Source organism: Nelumbo nucifera, chromosome 6 (genome assembly GCF_055504915.1).
Source record: "Nelumbo nucifera cultivar China Antique chromosome 6, China Antique-T2T, whole genome shotgun sequence".
Classification (NCBI taxonomy): Eukaryota; Viridiplantae; Streptophyta; class Magnoliopsida; order Proteales; family Nelumbonaceae; genus Nelumbo; species Nelumbo nucifera.
Window position 1 is genome coordinate 57618892 of NC_142654.1, and position 22642 is coordinate 57641533.

At 41.9% G+C, this 22642-nt stretch overlaps 2 protein-coding genes across 3 annotated transcripts; both read right to left on the minus strand.

The window, feature by feature from the left end:
• Window positions 1-17892: 17892 nt before the first annotated feature.
• Window positions 17893-20494, minus strand: LOC104601974 (B3 domain-containing transcription factor VRN1-like). 2 transcript variants are annotated; one of them, XM_010265497.3, is made up of 4 exons: window positions 20178-20494; window positions 19157-19721; window positions 18687-18883; window positions 17893-18483 (listed from the first exon to the last, which is right to left on the minus strand). In XM_010265497.3, exons 1-4 carry the CDS (start codon window positions 20289-20291, stop codon window positions 18229-18231), a joined length of 1131 nt encoding a protein of 376 aa, XP_010263799.1. In that variant the 5' UTR covers window positions 20292-20494; the 3' UTR covers window positions 17893-18228. The 2 variants fall into 2 exon arrangements, with proteins under 2 accessions (XP_010263799.1, XP_010263798.1); XM_010265496.3 differs by having other exon boundaries at window positions 18083-18483; window positions 18687-18901.
• An 89-nt stretch (window positions 20495-20583) lies between these two features.
• Window positions 20584-22368, minus strand: LOC104601973 (putative B3 domain-containing protein Os03g0621600). The gene is made up of 4 exons (XM_010265495.2): window positions 22141-22368; window positions 21659-22049; window positions 21453-21571; window positions 20584-21313 (listed from the first exon to the last, which is right to left on the minus strand). The coding sequence occupies exons 1-4, from the start codon at window positions 22282-22284 to the stop codon at window positions 20909-20911; spliced, it is 1059 nt and encodes a 352-aa protein (XP_010263797.1). The 5' UTR covers window positions 22285-22368; the 3' UTR covers window positions 20584-20908.
• Window positions 22369-22642: the final 274 nt, after the last annotated feature.

Below are 22642 nucleotides of genomic sequence, written 5' to 3' on the forward strand. Positions count from 1 at the left end.
TATGTTGTCCAAGAAAAATAAGACTCAGCTATTTTACCCAAAAAAGCGAAAAAAAAAAACTCAGGTGGGCTATCGATGATCACATGATTCGAATCTACATCAATCTACGGGTGAAAATTCCTCTGAGGCTCAGTTTGGAAGGAGTATATAGAGTGCAAATTTTTTGTATTTCGTATTGTTTTATATGTATTAATACTATACATATTATTTTATTTGTACTCTCCTTGGCCAGGAGGCCTTTACTGGCCCATCATGCCAATTCAATTGAGGTTGTAGTTGTTGATTGCTCAAAGCTTTTTTATGATACACAATTTTTTGTTCTTCTCCCTTCGCTGGTTCTCCATTGTATTGGGCTCACTTGCTTTGCAGGAATAGGGGTCTGGAAGCAGAATTCAAATGGGCTATTCCAATTTCAATTGTTTGGTTGGATGGAATCAGAATCTCATTAATGGAACGACATTTTCCTATTTGAGGGAATGATAATTCCCTCTCTCTCCTTTGGGAATGAAATCTCATTCCAGTTGATTTCAATTCCTATATGAACCAAATAGACTATGGGAATAGACCGTTTCGATTCCAAAGGATTTCGATTCTGATTCCGATTGCAAATCAAACAGACACTAGATAATCATATTTAATATAGACGCACCATTGCAGTTTACTTTCCAAGAGAAACACGTGGCCTTGGCATGCCACTTGATCCAATACAGTATCAACCTGAATCCATTAGATGACTGTTTCCACCAATGCAAGGATCACAGTTTTGATATGTATTCTAGTTGATCTCTTAAACTATGCCCAAGTTTGGGGAAATTGACTAATCCTACACCTACTGTTTGCAAAATCGCTTAAAATACATTTAATTTGTGGTAAAAAATGCTAAACTGAAGAAGTACACAATGACCATAAAAAAGCACCCCCATTATTCTCTGTTTGGTAACTTTTATTTAAGATAAAACCAATTTTCCAAGCTTAACATCTGATGAGGGACGATTTACCCCTTGTCAACACCCAATTTTTGCTTGCCCCCCTCTCTAACCCACTTTTCACATTCCAATTGCCCAATCAGACCTTATCAACATATTTAGAATATGCCAAAACCCTAAGAAACTAAATTTCAACTCAGATAGCCTCAAGTTCACCGTCAAATCCACAAGATTCCTTTTTGATAGTTCCGATTGTACCACACCACTGCACCTGTTACCCGATCAGACTCCATCACATGAAAAGAAAAATTGTTTATCCTCAAATCACACCAAATTTCAACCTTAAATCCCTTGATTTCACCATTTATCCATTAAAGATTCTATTTTGATGAACTTAACATTACGACAATTCTCGAACCTAAAACCTATGACCCACACATCCCCGACATGATAAAACCCTCACAACAGCCTTGTAATTCAAATCCATGACACTCCACCAAAGTCAAACTTAAAATTCCCTCATTTACCTATTCATCAACCTAAAATTCCATTTCAAGCCCCCTCATTAGCCAAAATACTCATAAATTAGATCCTCACGATTCCCACACCTCTAAAACCATCGCACACTTCCATTAGACTCCAAGGACCCCAGGATACCCACCGCCCAAATTTCAGATCCAAAAGTTCCCATTTTTCCCTTTGTATGCAAAGATTCCCAATCGACCATTATCATTGTTCGTATTCTCAAAATTTTAGATATCCATCACGATAGCTCCCCCAAGATGCTCAAACCTTCCTAAAACCTCCATTAGACCCCTGATCGACCATCCACCATATTTCTGACCAAAAAATGACTGTTTTGCCCTTAATCCAAAAGATTCCAAACTAGTTATTCTTATCAGTCATCACTTTCAAAATCCAAGATCTTTGTGAGACACATCATCTAAGACCCCAAAACTTACCAAAACCTCCATCAACTTCCCGATCAACCATCCAACAAATTTTAAACCATAAAATGACCATTTTACCCCTTATCCAAAAATATTCGAAACTAACAATCCTAGTTGGCCGCCACTCTCCAAATCCAAGATTTCCATCAGGACACCTCCCAGAGACACTCAAACCCCACCATAACCTCCATCAACTTCTCGATTAACCATCCATACAAATTCAAACCTTAAAATTACCTTTTTACCCTTCATTTAAAAAGATTCTAAATCGACGATCCTTTGGTCGTCACTCCTCAAATCTAGGCTTTCCATTACAACACACTAGCCGAGACCTTTGAAATATACCAAAACCCACATCAACCTTCTGACCAACCATCTATCAAATTTCAGATTTCAAAATGACAATTTTACCCTTTGCTTAAAAAGATTCTACATGGATTATCCCCATCGCCCGATACGCTCCATATTCAAGTTATCTTTCACCACACATCATCCGACACTTCCAAACCCCATCAAAACCTCTTGATCGATGATCTATCACATTTCATACCTTAAAATGACCATTCTACCCTTCATTTAAAAAGATCTTAAATGAACTATCGCTATCGCCCGATACTCTCCAAATTCAAGATATCCATCGTTATACATCATCTGACACCTCCAAACCCCATCAAAACCTCTTGATGGACAATCCTTTACATTTTAGACCTTAAAATGACTATTTTACCCTTCACTTAAAAAGATTCCACATGGACCATCCTCATTGCCCAATACTCTTCAATTTCAAAATATCCATTGTCATGCATCATCCGACACCATTAAACCCCATCAAAGCCCCTTGATTGACAATCCAACAAATTTTAGACCCTAAAATGACCATTTTACCCCTCATCTATAAATATTCCAAACTGAGGGCTCTCATTGGCTACTACTCTCCTATTTCAAGATTTGCATTACGGTACACCCTCCGGTACACGTAGACCACGCCATCACCTTCCTAAACATCTGGATAAATCCTCATCCATTTTAAATCCAAAATGACCATTTTACCCTTCCACTAAGAAAAATCCTGATTCGACAGCTCTTGTTGCTCGACACACTCCAAATCATGATTTCTCACGCTAGCACACTCCTCGAGGCCATCAAACCTTATCATTGCCCTTTTCGAACACCTTAGAACCCCCTTGAAAATTTTATTACAAAATTCCCCATTTTACCCCTCCACCTACGAAGATTTTAATTCGGGCGATGTCGTTGTTCGAGATAAACCCTAACATCTTGAGTTTTAACCTCAACCCTTGAATCCTACACATCAAAGCCCTTGGATTTGCCCTTTCATTACAAAAACCCCCTTTTCTCACTTAAGTCCCTGCACATTTCTAGAAACCACCTAAAGCCCCCACTAAACCTAGAATCAATCATAGCCCTAGATTTGAGCCCCCCTTGCTTCTCCACCCTAGGATTGGCCTAACCCTCACTTCCACATCCCAAAACCCTAGCCACCACTTCTTCATTTCCCCCTCAAATTCAAATTTTAAATTGAAATTTAACCCTTTTTAGGCCATTAATAGGGAGACAAGGGGGAAACTTTTGAGGGAAGTTGTCTCCTTGCCTTAAATTCAGTCAAAAGTCAAAAGAGTAATCTAGGAAGCCCCCATCCCTTAGGTTAGGATCGAACCATCCCAATCGTCCATCTCTTTTGAAAACCAAGCCCAAAGCCCTAATCTCTCACACTTAAAACCCTAACCAAAACTCTCCAAATTCGGTCCAAGTTTAACCAAACCCTAAACTAAACCCAATTCAGTTCTAATGAAACTAAACCATCCCAACTGAAGCAAACCAAACCGGCCCTGTCTCTATTCGGTTTTGAAAATAACATAAACAAAAAACCTAGATAAAACCTAATTGAACCAACCTAACAAGGGGGGACTCTCATTCACAACACAAGAGACCACCGAACTCTCCCTCTAATTGATCACTTCTCCTCCTTCCTCCTCTCTACTCTTCTCCCTCAAGCTCTTTGCATCTCTCTCATTATCTTCCTCTACCATGAACCCCCCATGAAAAACCAAACGAACATACCGACACTCATCCCTCCCTCTCATCTTCTTCCTCCTCTAATCTCCCAACCTCCATGACCGAGAGCTTCCTTCTCCTCCCTCTCACATTTTTAACTTGAACCTAATAACCATCAAACTTCGGCCATCCTCCATCCCTTTCAATCTCCAACCCAAAAATTAAAGAAAAAAGAAGACGAACAAGAAGAAGAAAGAAGAAGAACAAAGGAGGGAAGAAACTCTAAGGTCTCCACCATATTCAGCCAAGAAGGAAGAGGGGACATCCTACCTCAGTCTGTACATCCATCAAAAGCATTCTCAAAACAGTCCCATCATTCTCTAAGATCTCCACTATATTCTCTAAGGTCTCCAACATATTTTGCGATCTATGTTTCTTATTATTATTTTTTTTTTGTTGTTCTCTATTTCATTCAAGGATGGATGAAGTTGATAGGTAGAATTCGATTTTCTTATGTTTGTTTAGTGTGGATTCTTTTTCTTTTTTTTTGTTCCTTATCAGATTAATGCATGTTGAGTGGAGTTAGTTCTGACTTGGATTTTTTTCTCTTGAAATCAAACTTGTTTTGTTAGGTTTCTTGTGGGTTGTTATGGTTAGCTTTTGTTTAAGTAATGATAGCATTGTCTTAAATATGATTTAGAGGGAAGCTTGTGGAATTTTGTGCTCCTCATGGTCCTTTCTCTCTCTACCTCAAGTAGGAATGTGGGAGGCCTTGGATAAAGAGGGGGAGGGTGTGTAGACACCCGCCCCTTTGCTCTTCTAAGGGCTTCTCAAACCCGGAAAGAAGGAAAGAAGAGATTGAATCATGTGAGAGAACACTATCTTCATGTTAACATTCTTGTTGAATTGGAGGAAGCCTTTTGTATATTAATTTAGTTATGAATTTTATCATTGGTGTTTTGGAATTAGCGTTCACAAGACAAAAGGGAGAGGGGTGCTTCATACCTTCCCTCTCCGTCCCTTGGATGCCTAGAATCATGCCTTAATCTTGGTTTAGGAGTCAACTCTTTCATTATCTTTTGTTTCTACTTGGGAGGCCCATAACTCCCTTGTTCAAGTTGTTGATGGGTGGTGGCTCCTCTCATAGCCATGAAGTGACACCTAATTTCAATGGGATGTTCACACCCCTCCAATGATATTCAGCCACATGGCGACAGAAACGCTTTATGGCACCTCGGAAACATATGTGGCAAGACCTCACTTAAACGCACCTCGACAGATCGGCTTATGGAGCCCAAGCAAACTTTGACCTTGCTTAAGAGCACCCCCACAGATCGGCCTATCGGCCCAGAGTACTCACTCGATTTTACTACACCACTCTCAACCTACTTGCTCGACCTAGGTAGCCCATGACATGAGGGACCTCTCCGACCTCAACATACCGCTGACCTATGTGTTGCTTTTTCTCTCTTCTCCCTTCACAACAGATAACTAGCCCAAAATGTACTTAGACACAATGCCTACCTGACAGTGATAAGCCCACTTACCTCCGCTTCTCGGGGAAGTAGATAAGGACACAAGCAGTGCCGCGCAAGTCCATCCTAAAAGAAACTTAGGGATAGACACTAAAAGCCCAAATGTGTTGAACACATCTCAACCGAGCCTCGAGGTCTATATAAGGGTGAGCCTTCACCCTCAAAAGGCAAGCTCACATATACACGCACACACACTCACTTTGATTCTTACTCTATTGCTTTGTTTTCTACCACCTTAGAGAGGTCGGTACTTACTTGAACGTCGGAGTTCCTTGCCCAAGAAATCTCCCTAGGCCTTTTGACATCATTTTTTTTTTGTAGATCCAATTTCTAGCTACACTTGCCAAGCTTCGAGCTATCATCAACAATAGGGATCTAACACTTTCAACCTTCAAATTAGCACCTATGGGAACTACCCAACACAAAAGGTTGTTCCCTCCTATCATCCATCATTATGTCTACTTTTAAGAACAAGGAGACTCAACCCGCTGGTGGATCTTCCTCTAGGGGATAACCTCAAAACATCGAGCCTCTATGACACCGTGGGGGATTAATGGAGAGTAGTTCGAGGACCTCATGCAATTGGTGAAAAGCATGGGTGTTTGCCTTCAAGCTTGGGAGGAGTGCGGAGTCATAGTATAGTAGTATCCACCTCAAGATCCGCCTGTCGTACCAATACGTGGACAACTTCCAACGCAAAACTAGAATGTCCGACTTCCTACACCTCAAGTAGTCCTTGTATCTCCCCCACCAGAACCTTGCTAGAACATGCACCTCAAAGCAATGGGGTCGTGCCTATGTACCCAAGGAAGGGAGTAGGGTGAATGCTTCATACGGGTCGAATAACTCACTCCGTAGGAACTTCGAGGTAGGACATATATAGAAGGCATCCTTGAAGTGTACATGTCAAGAGCTGACTTGTTCCTAGGGAAGATCACCGTGTCGATTCATCCAAAGATCGTGAACCTAGTTGGTCTGACACCTCAGATTCCCCAAATCTCACCAAGATGTCACCTCTCTTGCTTTAGATACTCTCTAAGGCACGCCCTAAAGACTTCAGAAAACTGACCTAGAGACCTATGATGAAACCATTGATCCACTAGACAACGTCAAAAGTTTCTAGGCACTCATGCTACTACATGGGGCTTTAGAGGCAAGCATGTGCCTGGCCTTCCCAACTACACTCTGGCAAACAACTCAATTGTGGTACTCAGGACTTGCACCAAGCTCCATCAAGAGCTAGGACTAGTTTAGTGACCTATTTGTGGCACACTTTGCAACAAGCCAATGACATTGAAAGATCGTTGCCAATTTGATACACATCCAATAGCTAGAGATTTAACTCAGAGGCCCTCTAGTTCTGCGATTTCGACCCAACAATAGCAATAGTAGTATCCACCCATGGGGTTAAAGAAGGTCGCCTTCAATTCTCCCTAGCAAAGAAGCCACCCTAGAACATGACCGAATTCCTCAATTGGGCTGAGAAGCACATGAACGCTGAAGAGGTCATTTGTGCACATAGTGACCATGGGGAGAGGAAGAAAAGGAAGGATCAGGACAAGGAACGAGGTGAAAGAATTGGCAAGCGAAGCTGTAGTGAAGGTGTCCAAGCAACCTTGAACACCACCTAGGTGACCTCGAACTTTGCCCAAAAGGTACTGTATCTACACCCCATTGAATGCCAAGAGGTGTGAGATCCTGATGCAGATCGCATGCATAATAGGTAACCTAGTGGAAAGAAACCAAGACCGGTACTGCAAGTTTCACCAAACAGTTGAACACGATATAGAGTACTGTTGGGACTTGAAGAACAAGATCCAAGTTGTTGATCTAATGTGGCTACCTTAAGCAGATCATCAAGAGAGACACCCGATTTGTCTTGCAGCCTAAAGATCGTTAAAAGGAAGTTGAGGAAAAAGCACCTACAAAAGTAATCACAATGATCATTGGTGGATGAGCAATAGTCGGGTGCAGCCAGGCCACATGAAAAGCATCAGTTCGAGAGTTTCAGTACGTAAAAGGAAGCCCACCTCTGAAGCGGTCGAAGCTAGATCAAATGATCTTGTTCAGGGATGAAGATCTGAAGTATGTCCACTTACCTCACGATGATGCCTTGGTGGTAAAATGATCATAGCGAACTATGAGGCAAAGCACATTTTGATAGACAATGGTAGCTCTGTTAACATACCATTGATCAGATTCAGTGGAGACATAGTTCATCCAATTGGGAAGATCAACCTACCAATAACAACGGGGATCACGTTAAACAAGGCTACTATGATGACACAATTTTTAGTCATTGAAACACCATCACTATACAATGTTATATTAGGCTGCCCTCTTATGCATGCCCTCCAAGCTATCATTTCTACTTACCACCTTTCAATGGAACTGTGCGAGGGATTGGCATAGTTTGGGGGGATTAACTCAAGTCAAGAAAGTATTATGTGCTAGCATTAAAAGGGAAGGAATTGTTAGCTATCGAACTAGACTTGTCATACAAGATCGGTGACAACTGAGGATAGCCTATCAAGTAGGTAGGGTCAATGCCTTGCTCTAAGACCGACCCTGAAAAGAAGGTACAAATTGGCTCATTACTCTCAAACCCTCTTCGAACTGAACTGATAAGATTTCTTCAATTAAATTCTGATGTTTTTGCTTAGGTAGCCATTGGCATGCCCGATATTGACCCTACTATTATTACTCACAAACTTAACATGAATTTGAGTTTTAGACATGTAAAATAGAAGAATAGGAATTTCACCCCAGATTGGTGGAGGACAACTGATGAGGAGATCAATAAACTTCTGAATGCCAATTTCGTATAGGAGATAAAGTACCTAGATTTGATAGCCAATGTGGTGCTCATCAAGAATGTGGTGCTCATCAAGAAGGGAAACAGGAAGTGGTATCCGTGCATTGATTATATCAACTTGAACAGAGCTTACCCAAATGATAGCTTCCCACTCTTACAAATAGATAATCTAGTTGACACCACGATTCAAGTTGTTAAGCTTCATGATGCCTTTTTGGGCTACAACTAGATCTTGATGGACCCCTAAGAGGAGGAAAAATTATAATAACTAGATTGTATTATTATCGAGTCATGCCCTTTAGTCTCAAGAACATCGAGGCAACTTATCAACACCCTATAAATAAAATTTTTAAGGATTTAACAGGAAAGAACATTAAGATTTATGTTGATGACATGGTAGCTAATAGCAAAACTTCTAGCTCGCATATTGCTGACCTAACTGAAGTGTTTGAGGTATTGCAAGAATATAGACTGAAGCTCAACTTGAACAAGTGTATGTTTAGCGTCACGTTGGGAAAGTTTCTTGATTATATAGTAACTCGATATGGCATCAAAGCTAATTTTGAGACAAGCAATCCTGGATATGCAATTATCGAGATCCATCAAAGAGGACTAGAGACTCACTAGCCAAGATGCAACACTCAACAACTTCATGTCCAAGTCAACAGGAAGATGTCTACCCATTTTCTAAAAAATCAAAAAGGCAAAGGACTTCTAATGCACCGAAGAATGTCAATACATGGTCGATGAACTGAAAGAGTACCTCAACTCGCTTCAGTTATTGACGAGGCCTGAGCCTGGAGATGAACTCTACTTATATTTATCTGCTAATGACTTTTGTCATTAGCTTGGTACTGGTTTATACAATAAAGAAACTGCAATGATTTGTTTATAATGTAAGTAGGGTCTTACATGCTGCCGAAACTAAGTACCCGAACATTAAAAAGCTCGCCTTTGCCCTGATTATCTTAGCATGGAAGTTGCGACCTTACTTTTAAGCCCACACTATCATCATACTAACCAACTAACCATTGTGCTAAGTCCTATAGAAACCCAAAGTATTAAGGAGACTCACTAAGTAGGCAATCAAACTTAGCAAATTTAATATCCAATTTGAGCCATAACCAGCTATCAAGGCTTTGGTCTTAGTTGACTTCACTACTGAACATACCTTTAACTTGGTGATACCAAACCCAGGCAAACCACCAGACAGCTTGGAGACATCCACCAGTGTAGAGCTTTCATCCAACTCAAACAATGAATCTGAGTACGAGACATTGATAGCTAGACTATCACTGTCCAAGGAGATCGTTGTGAAGAATATAGAAGTATGCAACAAATCCATGCTTGACGTTAACCAAGTCAACGGATAGTACGAAGCTTCAGTAATGATCAAGTATCTAGTGAAGGTACGAAAGCTCTTCCGGTAGTTTGATTCATTCTCTATCCACTAAAGCTAGACGGTTCTATGGACAACGCTTGGAGGACAATTCACATCGAAGACCAGTCGCGCCCTAGCATAGAGAAGGCGATAGAGGTCGAAATCACTCTAGTAAAGAGATGGAGCTGAGTTGGATTGATTCCATCATGGAGTACTTGTAGTAGGGAATGTTATCTGCTAATCGAGAAGATCAAGCGCAAATCTTCTCGCAACGTTATTATCAATGACCAGTTGTACCAAAAGTCCTTCACTTTTCCCTACCTCTAATGTCTTTGACCCACCAAGGCGGAGTACATGCTCAGAGAGATCCATGAAGGAATTTGTGGTAAATAGACCTGTTCATAGGTCGGGCAGCCCGATGGCCCGACCTAGCCCCCGGCCGGGCTTGAACATGATTTTTAGCCTATGGGCTTGACCTCAGGCCTAAAAGCCCGGTTCAGGATTTGTCAAAAATGCCCAACTCGAGCCTGGCACGATTGGACTAGTTTCTAAAGCCCAAATCCCTATTCCCTAACTCAACTAACCTTTCCTAGTTTCCCTATTTTCATAGTTGTCTTCTTATTCTCACTCTCATAGTCTCAAGCACCGGCGAACTCAGGCACCTTTCTCACTTTCAAAGGTGAACTCAAGCACTGGCGCCACCAACCTCTCTCCAATGATGACCATTGACCAGGTCCTCTCTCTCTCTCTCGTTATCTTCCTCTCTCTGTCTCTCTATCTCCGGTGGTAACCAGCAAGTCTGTTCTCCCTCTCTCTCTCTCTATCTATCTATCTTCCTCTCACTACCTCTTTGTCTCTGGTGGTAACCACTAACTAGCTCTCTCTCTCTCTCATTATCTTCCTCACTCTATCTCTCTGTCTTCAGTAGTAACCAGCCCCCCCTCTCTCCCTCTCTCTCGTTATCTTCCTCTCTCTGTCTCCAATAGTTACAACAAGTTTGCAGTTTATTTCTAAAAACTTTTAAATTCTATGTAGAGCTTTTTTGCCTTCTACTGACTAGCCCACATTTCCATTACATCTATAGACTTGATTCTAGGCATTCTGCCTCTATTGCTATCACCATGAGCTGAAACTGACCTGTTTGAAGGGATAGTACATTGAATTAGGGCTGTTCATAAGAATGTCCAAACCGACCAACCCAGACCGACCCAACCTGAGTCGGCCGGGTTTTCATCCGATCGGTTTCGGGTTGGGAAAATATACAAACCGATATATCGGGTCGGTTTCGGTTTTCTTGTGTGAAAACCAAAACCAACCCGACCCGAACCGAACTAGTCTTCTACTAGTTTGGTAGTTCCTAGTTTGAGTAGTTTCCTACTTAACTATAACTAGTCTTCTACTAGAACTAGAAGGCTCATTAGGCAATTACAATTAGAATAGGCAATCTATCATAGTTTCTAACTTTCTATAATCTTTTACACCAAATAGGCAACCCATTAGGCAATTACAATTAGAATTCAATTAGGTGTCCTTTTGTACAGGAGCAAAATCGAAACCGACCCAAACCGACTCAAACAAACCAGGTCGGTTTCAGTTTCCACCTCAGGTAACCCGACTAGGTCAGGTCGGTTGGGAAAACCCCAATAACCGACCCAACCCGACCCGTGAACACCCCTACATTGAATGTCTATTGAGGGTCAGGCTATTGAAATTTGCTATCACCACTAGCCCGACCTAACAAGGGATAATCGTTTTGTTAGGTTGGGCTTTGGGCTTTTTATGAAAGTCGGGCATGGGCACAAGTTGTAGGCCCGTTGGTTGGGTCGGGCTAGGGATAGAGCCTGAAAAAAATCTGTTAATGAAGAGTAAAAGCCCGACCCAAATCTGGATCGGCCCAAACCATGAATAGGTCTAGTGGTAAACACTTGGGGGGGGGGGCGAGGTCGCTGGCTTAGAAAGTTCTTTAGCAAGGCTACTACTAGCCCACTATGAAGGAAGACATAGTTTGATTGGTACAACAATGCAACCAATGTCAACACCATTCCAACATACCTCATTAGCCTGTTATCGACCTACAATACCTCACTAGTCTGTTGCCATTTGATTAGTGGGAATTTGACATCATCGGTCCTTTTTCCACTAGCCATTGGCCAATGAGATTTTTAGTCATGGTCGTTGATTACTTCACTAAGTGGATTAAAGTCGAACTGCTTGCTACCATCACAATTCAGAACGTTCAAAACTTCTTCTAGAAGAGCATCATCTGCATATTAGGGCTATCATGGGTGCTGATCTTGAACAACAACAAATAATTCACAGATATCAAGTTCAAAGATTAGTGCATTGAGTTGGAGATCCAACAAAACTTTGCCTTAGTTGCCTACCCCCAAGCCAATGAGCAAGCTTAGGTGACAAACCGAACAATCCTCCACGGTTTGAAGACCCGACTTGTGCGAGGTAAGGGATAATGGGTGGAAGAAATCCCTAGCATGCTATGAGCATACTGAACTACAAGTAGAACAACCACCAAAGAGACTCCCTTCAGCCTCACCTTTGGCATTGAGGCAGTCATGCCTACCGAGATCAGGGTGTCGACCTAGAGATCAAAGACTTACAATGAGGAAGAAAACGGTGACGAACTCTATACTAATTTGGACTTGATAAAAGAAGCGCGAGAACAAGCTTAAGTCCAAATTGTGGCCTACTAGCAATGAGTAGCTCGCTACCACAAGGCTCGAATCAAGAGAATTTCTTCCAAGTTGGTGATCTAGTACTTCGGAAGGTCATGGTACCCAATCCGAGTTTTGGGAAACTCAATCCGATCTGGGAAGAACCCTACAAAGTTGTCAAGGCAATAGGAGGGAGGGTTGGTACCCCATACATGGAACACCAAAAACCTTAAAGGGTATTATATTTAAAGTTTTGAGCCCGCTTCACCAATTTGATTTACTTCATAATCTTAACCAATTAGATTCAGTTCGATTTATTTTGCCTAACTCGGCTCAACCTTGTGAGCTGGAAGACTCAAACTGGTTTTAGTTAAAATTGGGTTGGGTAACTTGGCCCTAATTGGCCAGGATATCTCGGGTGAAGAACTACCAAACTACCCGAAAGCTGCTTACGTGACCTTTGCTTATGCAACCTTGCTTTGTGTAACCTTGGTCAGGAAACATTATGGCTAACTCGACTAGTTCGGATTCATATCAATCATTCAAAAGACAAAAAGGCATAAAAGAAAAGGCTTTCACAAGTCAGTACAGAAAAGGGGAGCTCATTTCATTGTTGAGAAAATTCTTCTAGTACATAGCCAAAAAAAGAAAAGGAAAGAAAAAGTTGAGCTCTGAGCATAGGATACATTAGTTCATATTTATAAAGAGCAAAGGAAAAAGGCAAATGGTCAAGTCAAACATCACTGGGAGCACATCATTGGCAACCACCTCATCACCCCCGGTCCTCGTATCCTCCACCTCCTCAGAGTCCTCTTTGTCTGCCTTCTTCAGCACCTCCTCGGTAACGGCTGACAACTTTAACTTTCCTAGGTCACACTCCGGGAACGTGTCCATGATCTATCGGCAGATTTTGAAGCCCTTATTCATGTAGGTAGAAGCATACTCATCCCAATCGACCCGGAACTCCTTTGGGGCGGTGTACTACTCGATGGTTTTAGCCTTGGCCACTTTCAACTCCTAGCTAAGCTTCATCCTCCCCTACACAGTTTAGCCTCTTGCTCAAGCTCACTAATGAGTATGGCCATATTCTTCTCGGCATTGGCCAACTTCTCCAACAACTTGGCCTTTCTCTTGCCTCTCCTGCTCCAAAGCAACAAAACTAGACTCCACCTCAACTCGAAGAACTTCCACTTGGGCCTTTAGAGCCTCGAACACCTTGGCTACCTTCAATTTTCCTCGGGAGTCCTCTACATCTTTCCTCATAGTCTCATATTGGCAGGAGCATGAGTTCGCTTTTCCTATCGGTGCCTGCGTCAAAGAGGACAAGGGGCACTTGGCTGCTTAACTCCTTTACATACTCGGAGAGGAGGACCCCCTTATTTAGATTGAGAACAACTCTCGGATCCCAAACTTTGTCAGTAGTCTTCACTGACCACCTTGGGTTAAACACTAGTGCCTACTCGGCTGCACACTACTCTCCCACACCAATGAAGGGGCCTGATGTGTCATCCATCTCTGTACTGGGGGCTATAGGGACTTGCTCGGCAAGGTGGACCTCCGAATTGACGGACTCTGTGTTCCCCCTCCTGGGCACATCCTTCAACCTTTCTTTGACATTGTCAATGTCGATGTGGATGACCTCTACAGCTACTTGCTCAGCCAACCTAGGCTCATCGTCGACAACCCCAAAAGAACTGCCCTTCTTGTTCTTCCTAAGGGCATTAAAGACTCCAACAGTATTGACATGTGGCACCTCTCCTACAAGAAATAATATGCGTCATATCGCACTACAAGGTAAGCCTAAGGTAAAACAACGAAAAAAATCCAAGTATGGAGAGAAGACCTACTCGCTGGATTGACACTGGCCTAAACCAACATCTGCTCAACTAGATAATCCAAGGTGAAGAGCTACCCTCCTTCGGTTGCAATAGAGAAAAACTTTCCCTTCCAATCTGATATCTTAGAGAGGTCGTCTGGTAACTTATGTTTAGAGCAAAATGATAGGTAGAAGAAGCCCTTCTCATTGGAAAGCTTCTTTATATGACAAATCCCTACAAAATTTTTAATGTTTAGGGGATAACTAAATTGAAGACATACCAAGATGGTGCTGATCAAAACCCTCATTGAGTTAGGGTGCAACTGGCCCAAGGTGATGTCATAATAGTTCAAGACTAGACTTGTTCATGGGCCGAGCCGGGCTCGAGCCGGGCTTTCACTTGTCATTAAGGGAAATATGCTAGGCCCAAGCCCGATCCCGGCCCAACCAACGGACCTATAACTTGGGCCCGAGCCCGGCCCTGATAAAAAGCCTGAAGCCCAAGCCTGAGCCCGATCCCGAAGCCCGACCTAATAAAAAAAACAATTTTCCCTATTCAAATTAGAATTAAAACTTCAGATAGTTTTCTTCCTATTTAAATGAACAATGGGCCTACAAGATGGTTTTTTCCCCTTTCTTTTATATTTTAAAACACAGTTTTACATTCTTAAATAAAAAAATTTATTCAAATGGACATAATCACATTACTCACTTTAAGTTTAATATTAGGTTGGGTCGGGCCGGGCTCGGGCCAGGCTATTTTAACAAAACCCAAGCCCGACTCGAATTTATTGCGGGCCAGGCTATTTGGCTCGAATTTATTCCCGCGGGCCTATAACCACGTTCAAGCCCGTCCAGGGGTCGAGCCGGCCCGTCGGACCACTCAGTCCATGAACAGGTCTATTCAAGACTTTGGAGATGAAAAGGTGGAGAGAAAATCTAAGCCTGGCATTGAAATACGTCCGTAGACATAGACCTTGCCCTTGTTGTGGTCCTGTGGATAAGGACCAGACTCAGAAGGAGAAATTGGAAACCCTCAAGCACATGGTACCACTCCTTAATACACCAAAGGTTAGCGAGAGTTAGTCGAGTTGGGACAAACTCTGACTTCTTTCTTGAGGACGAGGCCCTTTTATGGGAACCTCGATGCTCTTGGATCGAGGGTCCTTTCTCAACCTAGGCGCCAGCTCGCTCCTCACCCTCAAACCCAAAACTAGACATAATTGTAAAGAAGAGAGGGAAACTCACCAAGAAAGGCTAAGGGACCAAACCGACCTACCTCTAACCGTATTCTCCTACCACACGTTGATCTCTTCAACCTCTCTACAACGCTCCTCCATAGTGAACAAGTGCAAATGGACCCCCTTGGCCTCACTATTGATAGATGGGGATAGCGGATCATTTACGATTGAGGTATCTTTGATCTGATAGTCCGGAAGGTTGCAACAATTCATCTATTAAGGTCCAAATTTAGATTAGTATATTTGTTGGCATTTGTGATAGCTAATTTTTGCATGAAATCCATGCAGAAGGCGACATGACTTGCTAGACAATCCCAAACCGATGTGAATCCATGACATTTTGATAACTCGACCCAAGCCAAACTACTTCCATCACTTGAGCTATTCACCTTGAGATTGGAAGTGGGGGGCAATTGATGAGGGACAATTTATCCCTCCAATGATATTCGACCACATGGCAACGACTTTATGGCACCTCAATAACACATGTGGCAAAACCCTACTTGAACACACCCTGACAAATTGACCTATTGGCCTAGAGCACTCTCTCAATTTGACTATACTCTCAACCTACTTGTTAGACCTGGGCAGCCCACAATCTAAGGGACCTCTCCGGCCTCAACACGCCTTCAACCCATATGGCACACTTTTATTCTTCTCCATTCACACCGGATAACTGGCCCAAAAGATAATTGGACACAATGCCTACTTGGCAACAATAAGCCCGCTCACCCCTGCTTCGTGGGGAAGTGAATAGGAACACCCGCAATGCCTGAACATGTCAGACACGCCTCAACCAAGCCTCGAGGTCCATATAAGGTATAAGAAGGAACACTTACATATATGCACACACACTCTCGTTTTGATTCCTGCCCTATTGATTTCTACCGCCTTGAAGAGTTCGATACTCACTTGAACGTCGAAGTTCCTTACCTCGAAAATCCACCCAAGCCCTTTGAAAGCATTTTTCTTGCAGATCTAGTTTCCAATTACACTTGTTGAGCTTCAAGCTATCATCGATAGTAGGGATCCAACACTTTTGACCTTCATCAACATCATAGGTGAGTATGTAATGTTGGTTTCAGATTTCTACTAAGTCATCTAGTTTTGTGCAAGTGTACAGAGTGGGTTGAAGTTTGTCTTATGAATCAATGAAATTTTTTTAGTTTAGCCGATTTAGCCTTTTCACATCCAACAAACCCATTAACAATATAACAGATTTACAACCCCATATCAGGAACAGAAGATTGCCAATAATGCCTCCTTATAAAAATATTGTCTTTGTTGTGTTCCCACTCTGAAGAGATTTGGCTTTGCATATAACCAATTTGAGTATAATAGAGAAGTCTGCATGCAACACCCATGGTCTGTAACTGCATGATCTTTAATTTGAAGTACTAGAGACATAGCAACACCTCTGATAGTTTACTAGCAATAACGGCTTCATCATTTCTGATACATGCAAAATCTGTTCCCGCGTTCAGTCGATAGCTTTAAAAAAGAACTAGAGACATAGTAGCCACTCTACTAGCTTTGCAACCTCTCCATATGCTTGGATTGGTTTGCTGGTTATAGTGTCAAGCGTGAAGAAAACAGGGAAAACATCAAGAGGGAACTCAATTTATAGAGTTTGAGAGCACATGATTTCTATTCAGTTAGTATATATATTAAAGGAGAGGTCAACTGCTTTGTTTTTCCTATTACCAGTCGACACTGTTGGTAAACTTTTCACAATCATCAACCATTAGAGGTAACGCCTTCTCAGTGTAGCATGGTTTTTGAATCGCTGTTGAGACAGTCAGACCATTCGACTTGGGAATCATTCAGGCAATTGATTCCATTTTACCCCAAACCCAGTCCTGGCCAAAAACCGTTGATCCAAACAGTCAAACCGTTTAAATGGTTTTTGGCCTTTAAATTTTAATTATTTTTTATTTTTTAATTTATTTTGTCAAAACAGGCCATCCACTTGGACCAGACAGTTGAAACGTCAATCCAAAAAAGCCAGTGGCCAGTTCGAAACATTCCGTATCGTTTTTCGAAACATTGCAGTATAGCCGATATCTTTTGAAGTAAATATCAACTTTATATCTTCGTCTGATTTCTAATTTTCCACTAAATAAAGTGAGGGTTCCAGTTTTCTCTTTGGGTTTTTGATCAAGTAATGCAGATTTGGGTGAACTTGGAAATGGGAGCTGGCAGTTGCTGTTCCATCATCACCCATTTCACTTTCACTTCGATGCTCAGGTTAGGTGAAAGTTAAATGGAGACTGGTTCAGTCAGCCGAGAAGACCGATGGACACTCCTTTCTTTTTCTCTCTTTCTCCCCATCTTTCCTTGCTCTTCATTTTTCTTTCTTATTTTCTTCTTTTCTCCTTTTTTTTCTCTTTATCCCTACACTGCAACAATTGTTAATTTTCACTGTTCGTCGTTTGACAGTTTGACTTCTTTATCCCTACACTGCAAAAGTTGGGATTTCTCTACATGTTGATTTTGGTTTCCTCCCCTTCTTTAAATAAAAAAAGTAATACCTTAGAATCTATAAAGAAAAGCTTTCAAGTTTTCAAAATTTGTTAAAACATACAATTTAAAGGCTACAGGGCAAGTTCATAATGATGTATTTTTGAATCAGGTCATGTTGGGTTGGGATTGGGACACTGAAGGGCTAGGTTAGGATTGAGACAAACCCATACCAAACCCAATTCGTTGACATCCCTAGTGGTTAATGATTGTCAACTGTATTTAAGGGATTTTGCAAATATTAAAAACTGCTAAAACTCAGAGATAACTTAAGAGAATTTCCCTAATTGTTTACGGAATAAGCTTACCTACATTATATCTGTTGGATATAAACTGGTGTCTTAGGGACTAGGGGTAATCTAATTCTCAGCCATCCGAAAGATGACAATTTTCAGCTTGACAGGGTTTCTTTCAACCAGCTCAAAGATGCAGATGTCACCTAATTTCAAATGGTTTTCCCGCACAAACTTACGCCAACCTTTGCATATCCTCACTGCACCATTTCCTTCAAAGAAAAGCCGGGCGGACCACGATCTCCCGTCAGAATCCTCCATTTTGATGTTCCTCTGCATCTCCTCTGTCAAATATATCCTACAGAACTCCATTGGTAGATCCTGCACGACCATGATTTCATGTTTCAGTAGATCACTATACTACACTATCTACCTAATTAAAAAAAAAAAAAAACTTGTTAATCTCTCTACTCTATTCAACCCTTTCTAAATCCATGTGAAGATTTTGCAGATATTCCCATCTGGGAATGATGTTTTAGATAGGAGTTTTGATATTTGTTTTAGGAATAAGCCAAGGAGCTGACCAGACTGCATCCTCTTCCTCCTCCACCAACATATGATGGACGCATAATAACCGAGACGAAAGGATTCTTGGACTTAAATGCTCTTGCAGCTTTACCAACTCTACTTCTTTCTTGGATTGTCAAACCCCTCGTTGCAAAAGCCCTAGAATCAGGGCGCCTTTTGGTTCCACTTGTGATTGCACTCTTTTTTTCCGTCTCTGCAAAACCATGCATCCCTTTGCACTCAACAAATTAATCAAAAGAGATGAGATAATGTTCTAAACTCCAAATTAAAACTATAATGCAAAGACATTATCCGGAGGCCAAACCGTTTTTGCCTCCAGGTTGAAGTCATGGTTTGATTGTTCAGGTCGAGCGGTTTTTGATCAAGTCAACAGTTTTTTACCAAACCTAGAATCTTGATCGAGTGATGGTTCAAATGATTCAATTTCAACTTCGAAAGTTTCTCACTGGATTAAATTCAATTCTACCTTTATGCCCAACAGAAGGAGTACTCGATGCTTGTGGATGTGGATTGCCATTGCCATGGTTCTTTGTTCCACAACTCGGCTCACTTTTCCTTGACCATCTTGGGTGATTTTCTCTTCTTCCTCTAGTCGTGCATTGATCTTCTAGTCGTTCCTTAATGACACCCTTACTGCTTGGAGTAGCTAGAGAAGCAGGGTTTCCCAGGGAAGGTGGAAAAACATCCAAGATTTCCAGAGAATCCTCTTGCAATATTTCTTCCTTTACCTTGCATGGTATCAGGCTGGTTTCTAAATGATTCTCAGTATGATCACATGGATACTCTATCTCAGAGGCTGTGGTATCAAATATAAGGACATGAAAATGTGAATTCCCTTCATATCTAAAAACCAAGACGTGCCCTTCGCCTAAAGAATGATACTCTACGAACTCTTGCCAACCCTTCTGGAACCATAGTTTTCCATTCACCTTCTTCAACCCTATTCTCCATACTTTACCACTGGGAACGGTAAGGACTGCAACAGTAGAGAGATTTCCCCTCAATTTCCTCACAAACTTTTCTGGGATCACCTGTTTAAAAAAAAAAAAAAAAGGAGCAACTGGCTCAGTCTTCCCAGTGAGTTGAAAAGGGAGGTTCCTCCTATACAATCCGAGTTGTGTTGGGTTAAATTTGGATTAGGATCCCAAGATGGCTCAGTGTGGAAAAAGGACCCACATGGAGCCTATGACACAGAGCAAACCTCATTTGGGGCCTACCATCTGGATCAAAACCAGGGCAAGGTCCGACGCAAGACAGAGAACTGGATGGAGATGAGGACAGCACAGTCACAGTCTAACTCTAACTCTAGATCATTGGGATTGAGATTTTTGGTGCAGAGAATGGGCAGGAGGTAACGAGGCAGTAGAGGAAGAAGGGGAGTTGATGCCTCATACATTCTAAACAAACAGAAATCTCACATGGATAACATCATCGTGTACCGGTAACAAAAGCCAGATAGAGAGAGAGAGAGAGAGAGAGAGACTTACAAGTTGTCGTTGTTGAAGAATGGAGGAATGGATTATCTTGAAGAAATGAAAACTCTTTACCCAGGAGATTGATGAAACATCGGAGCTATCTTGGCAACTACGGCGACGGTTCATTGTTTCTGCCAACGTATACGACGACCAACCTCCAGAAGGGCGGCGAAATCCAACCAGTAAATCTCAGAGAGACGCTATGCTTCCATCTTTGTTAGTTCTCGAGAAGTTGAAAATTAACCATCATTTCAGCCAGTCTCAAGATAGACTGACAGTGAAAGAAAGAAAGTCTTGACTGTCGAGCCCTCAATCCGCAGTCATCATTTAAGCGGGGTTGTCCGTTGTCAGCATTTTCAATTTTATGCATCTGATGAAATTTAAATCGGCTGTTACCTAAACTAAATTCAAGTTCAGATTCAGATAAAACTGATATTGATTTGCAGCCATAACTAGATCCATGTCAGAGGAAATCCCCTGGTTCAAATATGGATGTCAGAGCAGTAAAAGATTTGTCAATCACACCAAATTAAAGGCCATTTGCCTCTCTGACATTTTTTACAGAAAAATTAAAACATTATAACCCTGTTCAACTGCATGCCAAAATTACACCTTGATGCACTCAGTTTCAACCAGATAAAAAGATGCATTAATTCCTTTGATTCTACCATCTAAATAATTAATTAAGGTGATTGATTGATGAACCCAAAAAAGAAAGTTCAAAAGTAATATTTTCTGCTTTTCTACTTGAGTTCCACAGAAGTGACTTCCCCACTACCGCCAGCATCTGTTTCAGATACGTCCTCTTCTGTGATACATGGCAACGCTTTCAGCACTGTGGCCGTAGAAGGTGGAGGTGCGCGTGGTATCTGGTTAGAAAAGTGTGCGAGTTCTCCAAATCCTGCAGCCTCCCGGAAAATGTTGACACAGATTACGACCCCAGGCCCTCGGATGAACTCAAAATTGCAGGCATCACCTTGTACTATGTTGTTGGCTTTCCGAAAGGCAGGCCACCCGCCTGAAATATCAGCTCGGCCATCGCTCCTTGGATGAACTCTGACGCTCCACGACCTCCCCCGAGGATCCCAAAGCATGGCTTTCCCCTCGCTTGTCAGCCCTACCTCTTTCGTCACCGCCTTTGGAATCATCTTCATTAATTTCGTGCACCACCATAAACAGAAGAAATTCAAATTGGGTGAGACATTTGAAACAACAATATATAAGCATCTTTCCTCTGACAGTCCAAAGATGAATATCGAAAATTAGAAGTTTAGGACCAAAACGCACCATGTGACTTCTGCTAGTCTTGCCACACAGTGATGCAAACTGTGGGAATTCTGTTTTGTACGAAGAGGCTGCTTTAATCGCCTCGTTTCTTGGTTGCCTCCTTGGTGTAGCACGGCCAACTGCGTCCATATATATCATGAATATGAGAAGCGTTGCATGGATAACGACTGTGAGTATTGTGCTGAAGAAAAACTCATCACCATTACCTTTACTAGTAGAAACAATTGCTTTGGTGGTGGATTCGGTCTTTGTTTTGCCTTGCTTTTTGTTCTTTGGCCGGAGATTACTCTGACCACTCTGAGTGGAAGTGGTTGTCTGAGCTGATGATGAAGAAAGCAGAAAAGGCAATTCCTTTTCGCAAGAGCTCGTGTCGTATATTTTAACAGTGAATCTGGAATCACCATGATAGCTGAAAACTAAGAGGTCCCCTGCCACCAATCGATGATGTTTCACAAATCTCTGCCAACCCTTTTCAAAGTAGAATTGTTTTTCAATCCTTTTCACCCTTACAGACCAAAGTTTTCCGGTTGGACTTCTGAGGATGAATGTTTTGGGCACTGATCCACTGAAATGCTTCATGAAAGGTGGCGGTATCCTCTACAAAAATTAAAAGGAAAAATGAAGAAAATGTCAAATTAAATACAACATATAGGAGCTACACGTACTAAAGAAAATCCTCTCTTCTCACCAGCAGTCTGGAGAAGTTGGGGGCGATCAAAACTTTGAAGAAGGAAGGTCTGTTCCGTCGATGGCTTGTCATTCTACGTATTTTTGTTTCAGCAATTGGTCTAGGCTGTCGCAGCTTTTTAGTCACTGGGGGCATTTCCACCATGAAAGCACTCTGTGCATGTATAGAGAGAGAGAGAGAGAGAGAGAGACTATAGTAATGGCAAAACCAGAGGAAGTGGCCTCTCCTCGAAGCAAGACCGGCTTTATAATAATAATACTCATGGCAGTGGCACGCTCATCATCCATCAGGACGTCCAAAATCCAGACCGTTGCTGGGTTCCTTGGTTCTCCCTGCAGTGACTGTTAGAAGTTCAACGGTCGGGTATATCACATCAAAACTGAAAGGTTTGAAACCATCGGATTGGAATTAACATTAATGATACCCGCCATGCATGCACAGATTTTGGTTTTAACGGTCGAGAAAATAAATCAGGCAATTGTGGCATCAACGGTCGAATGAT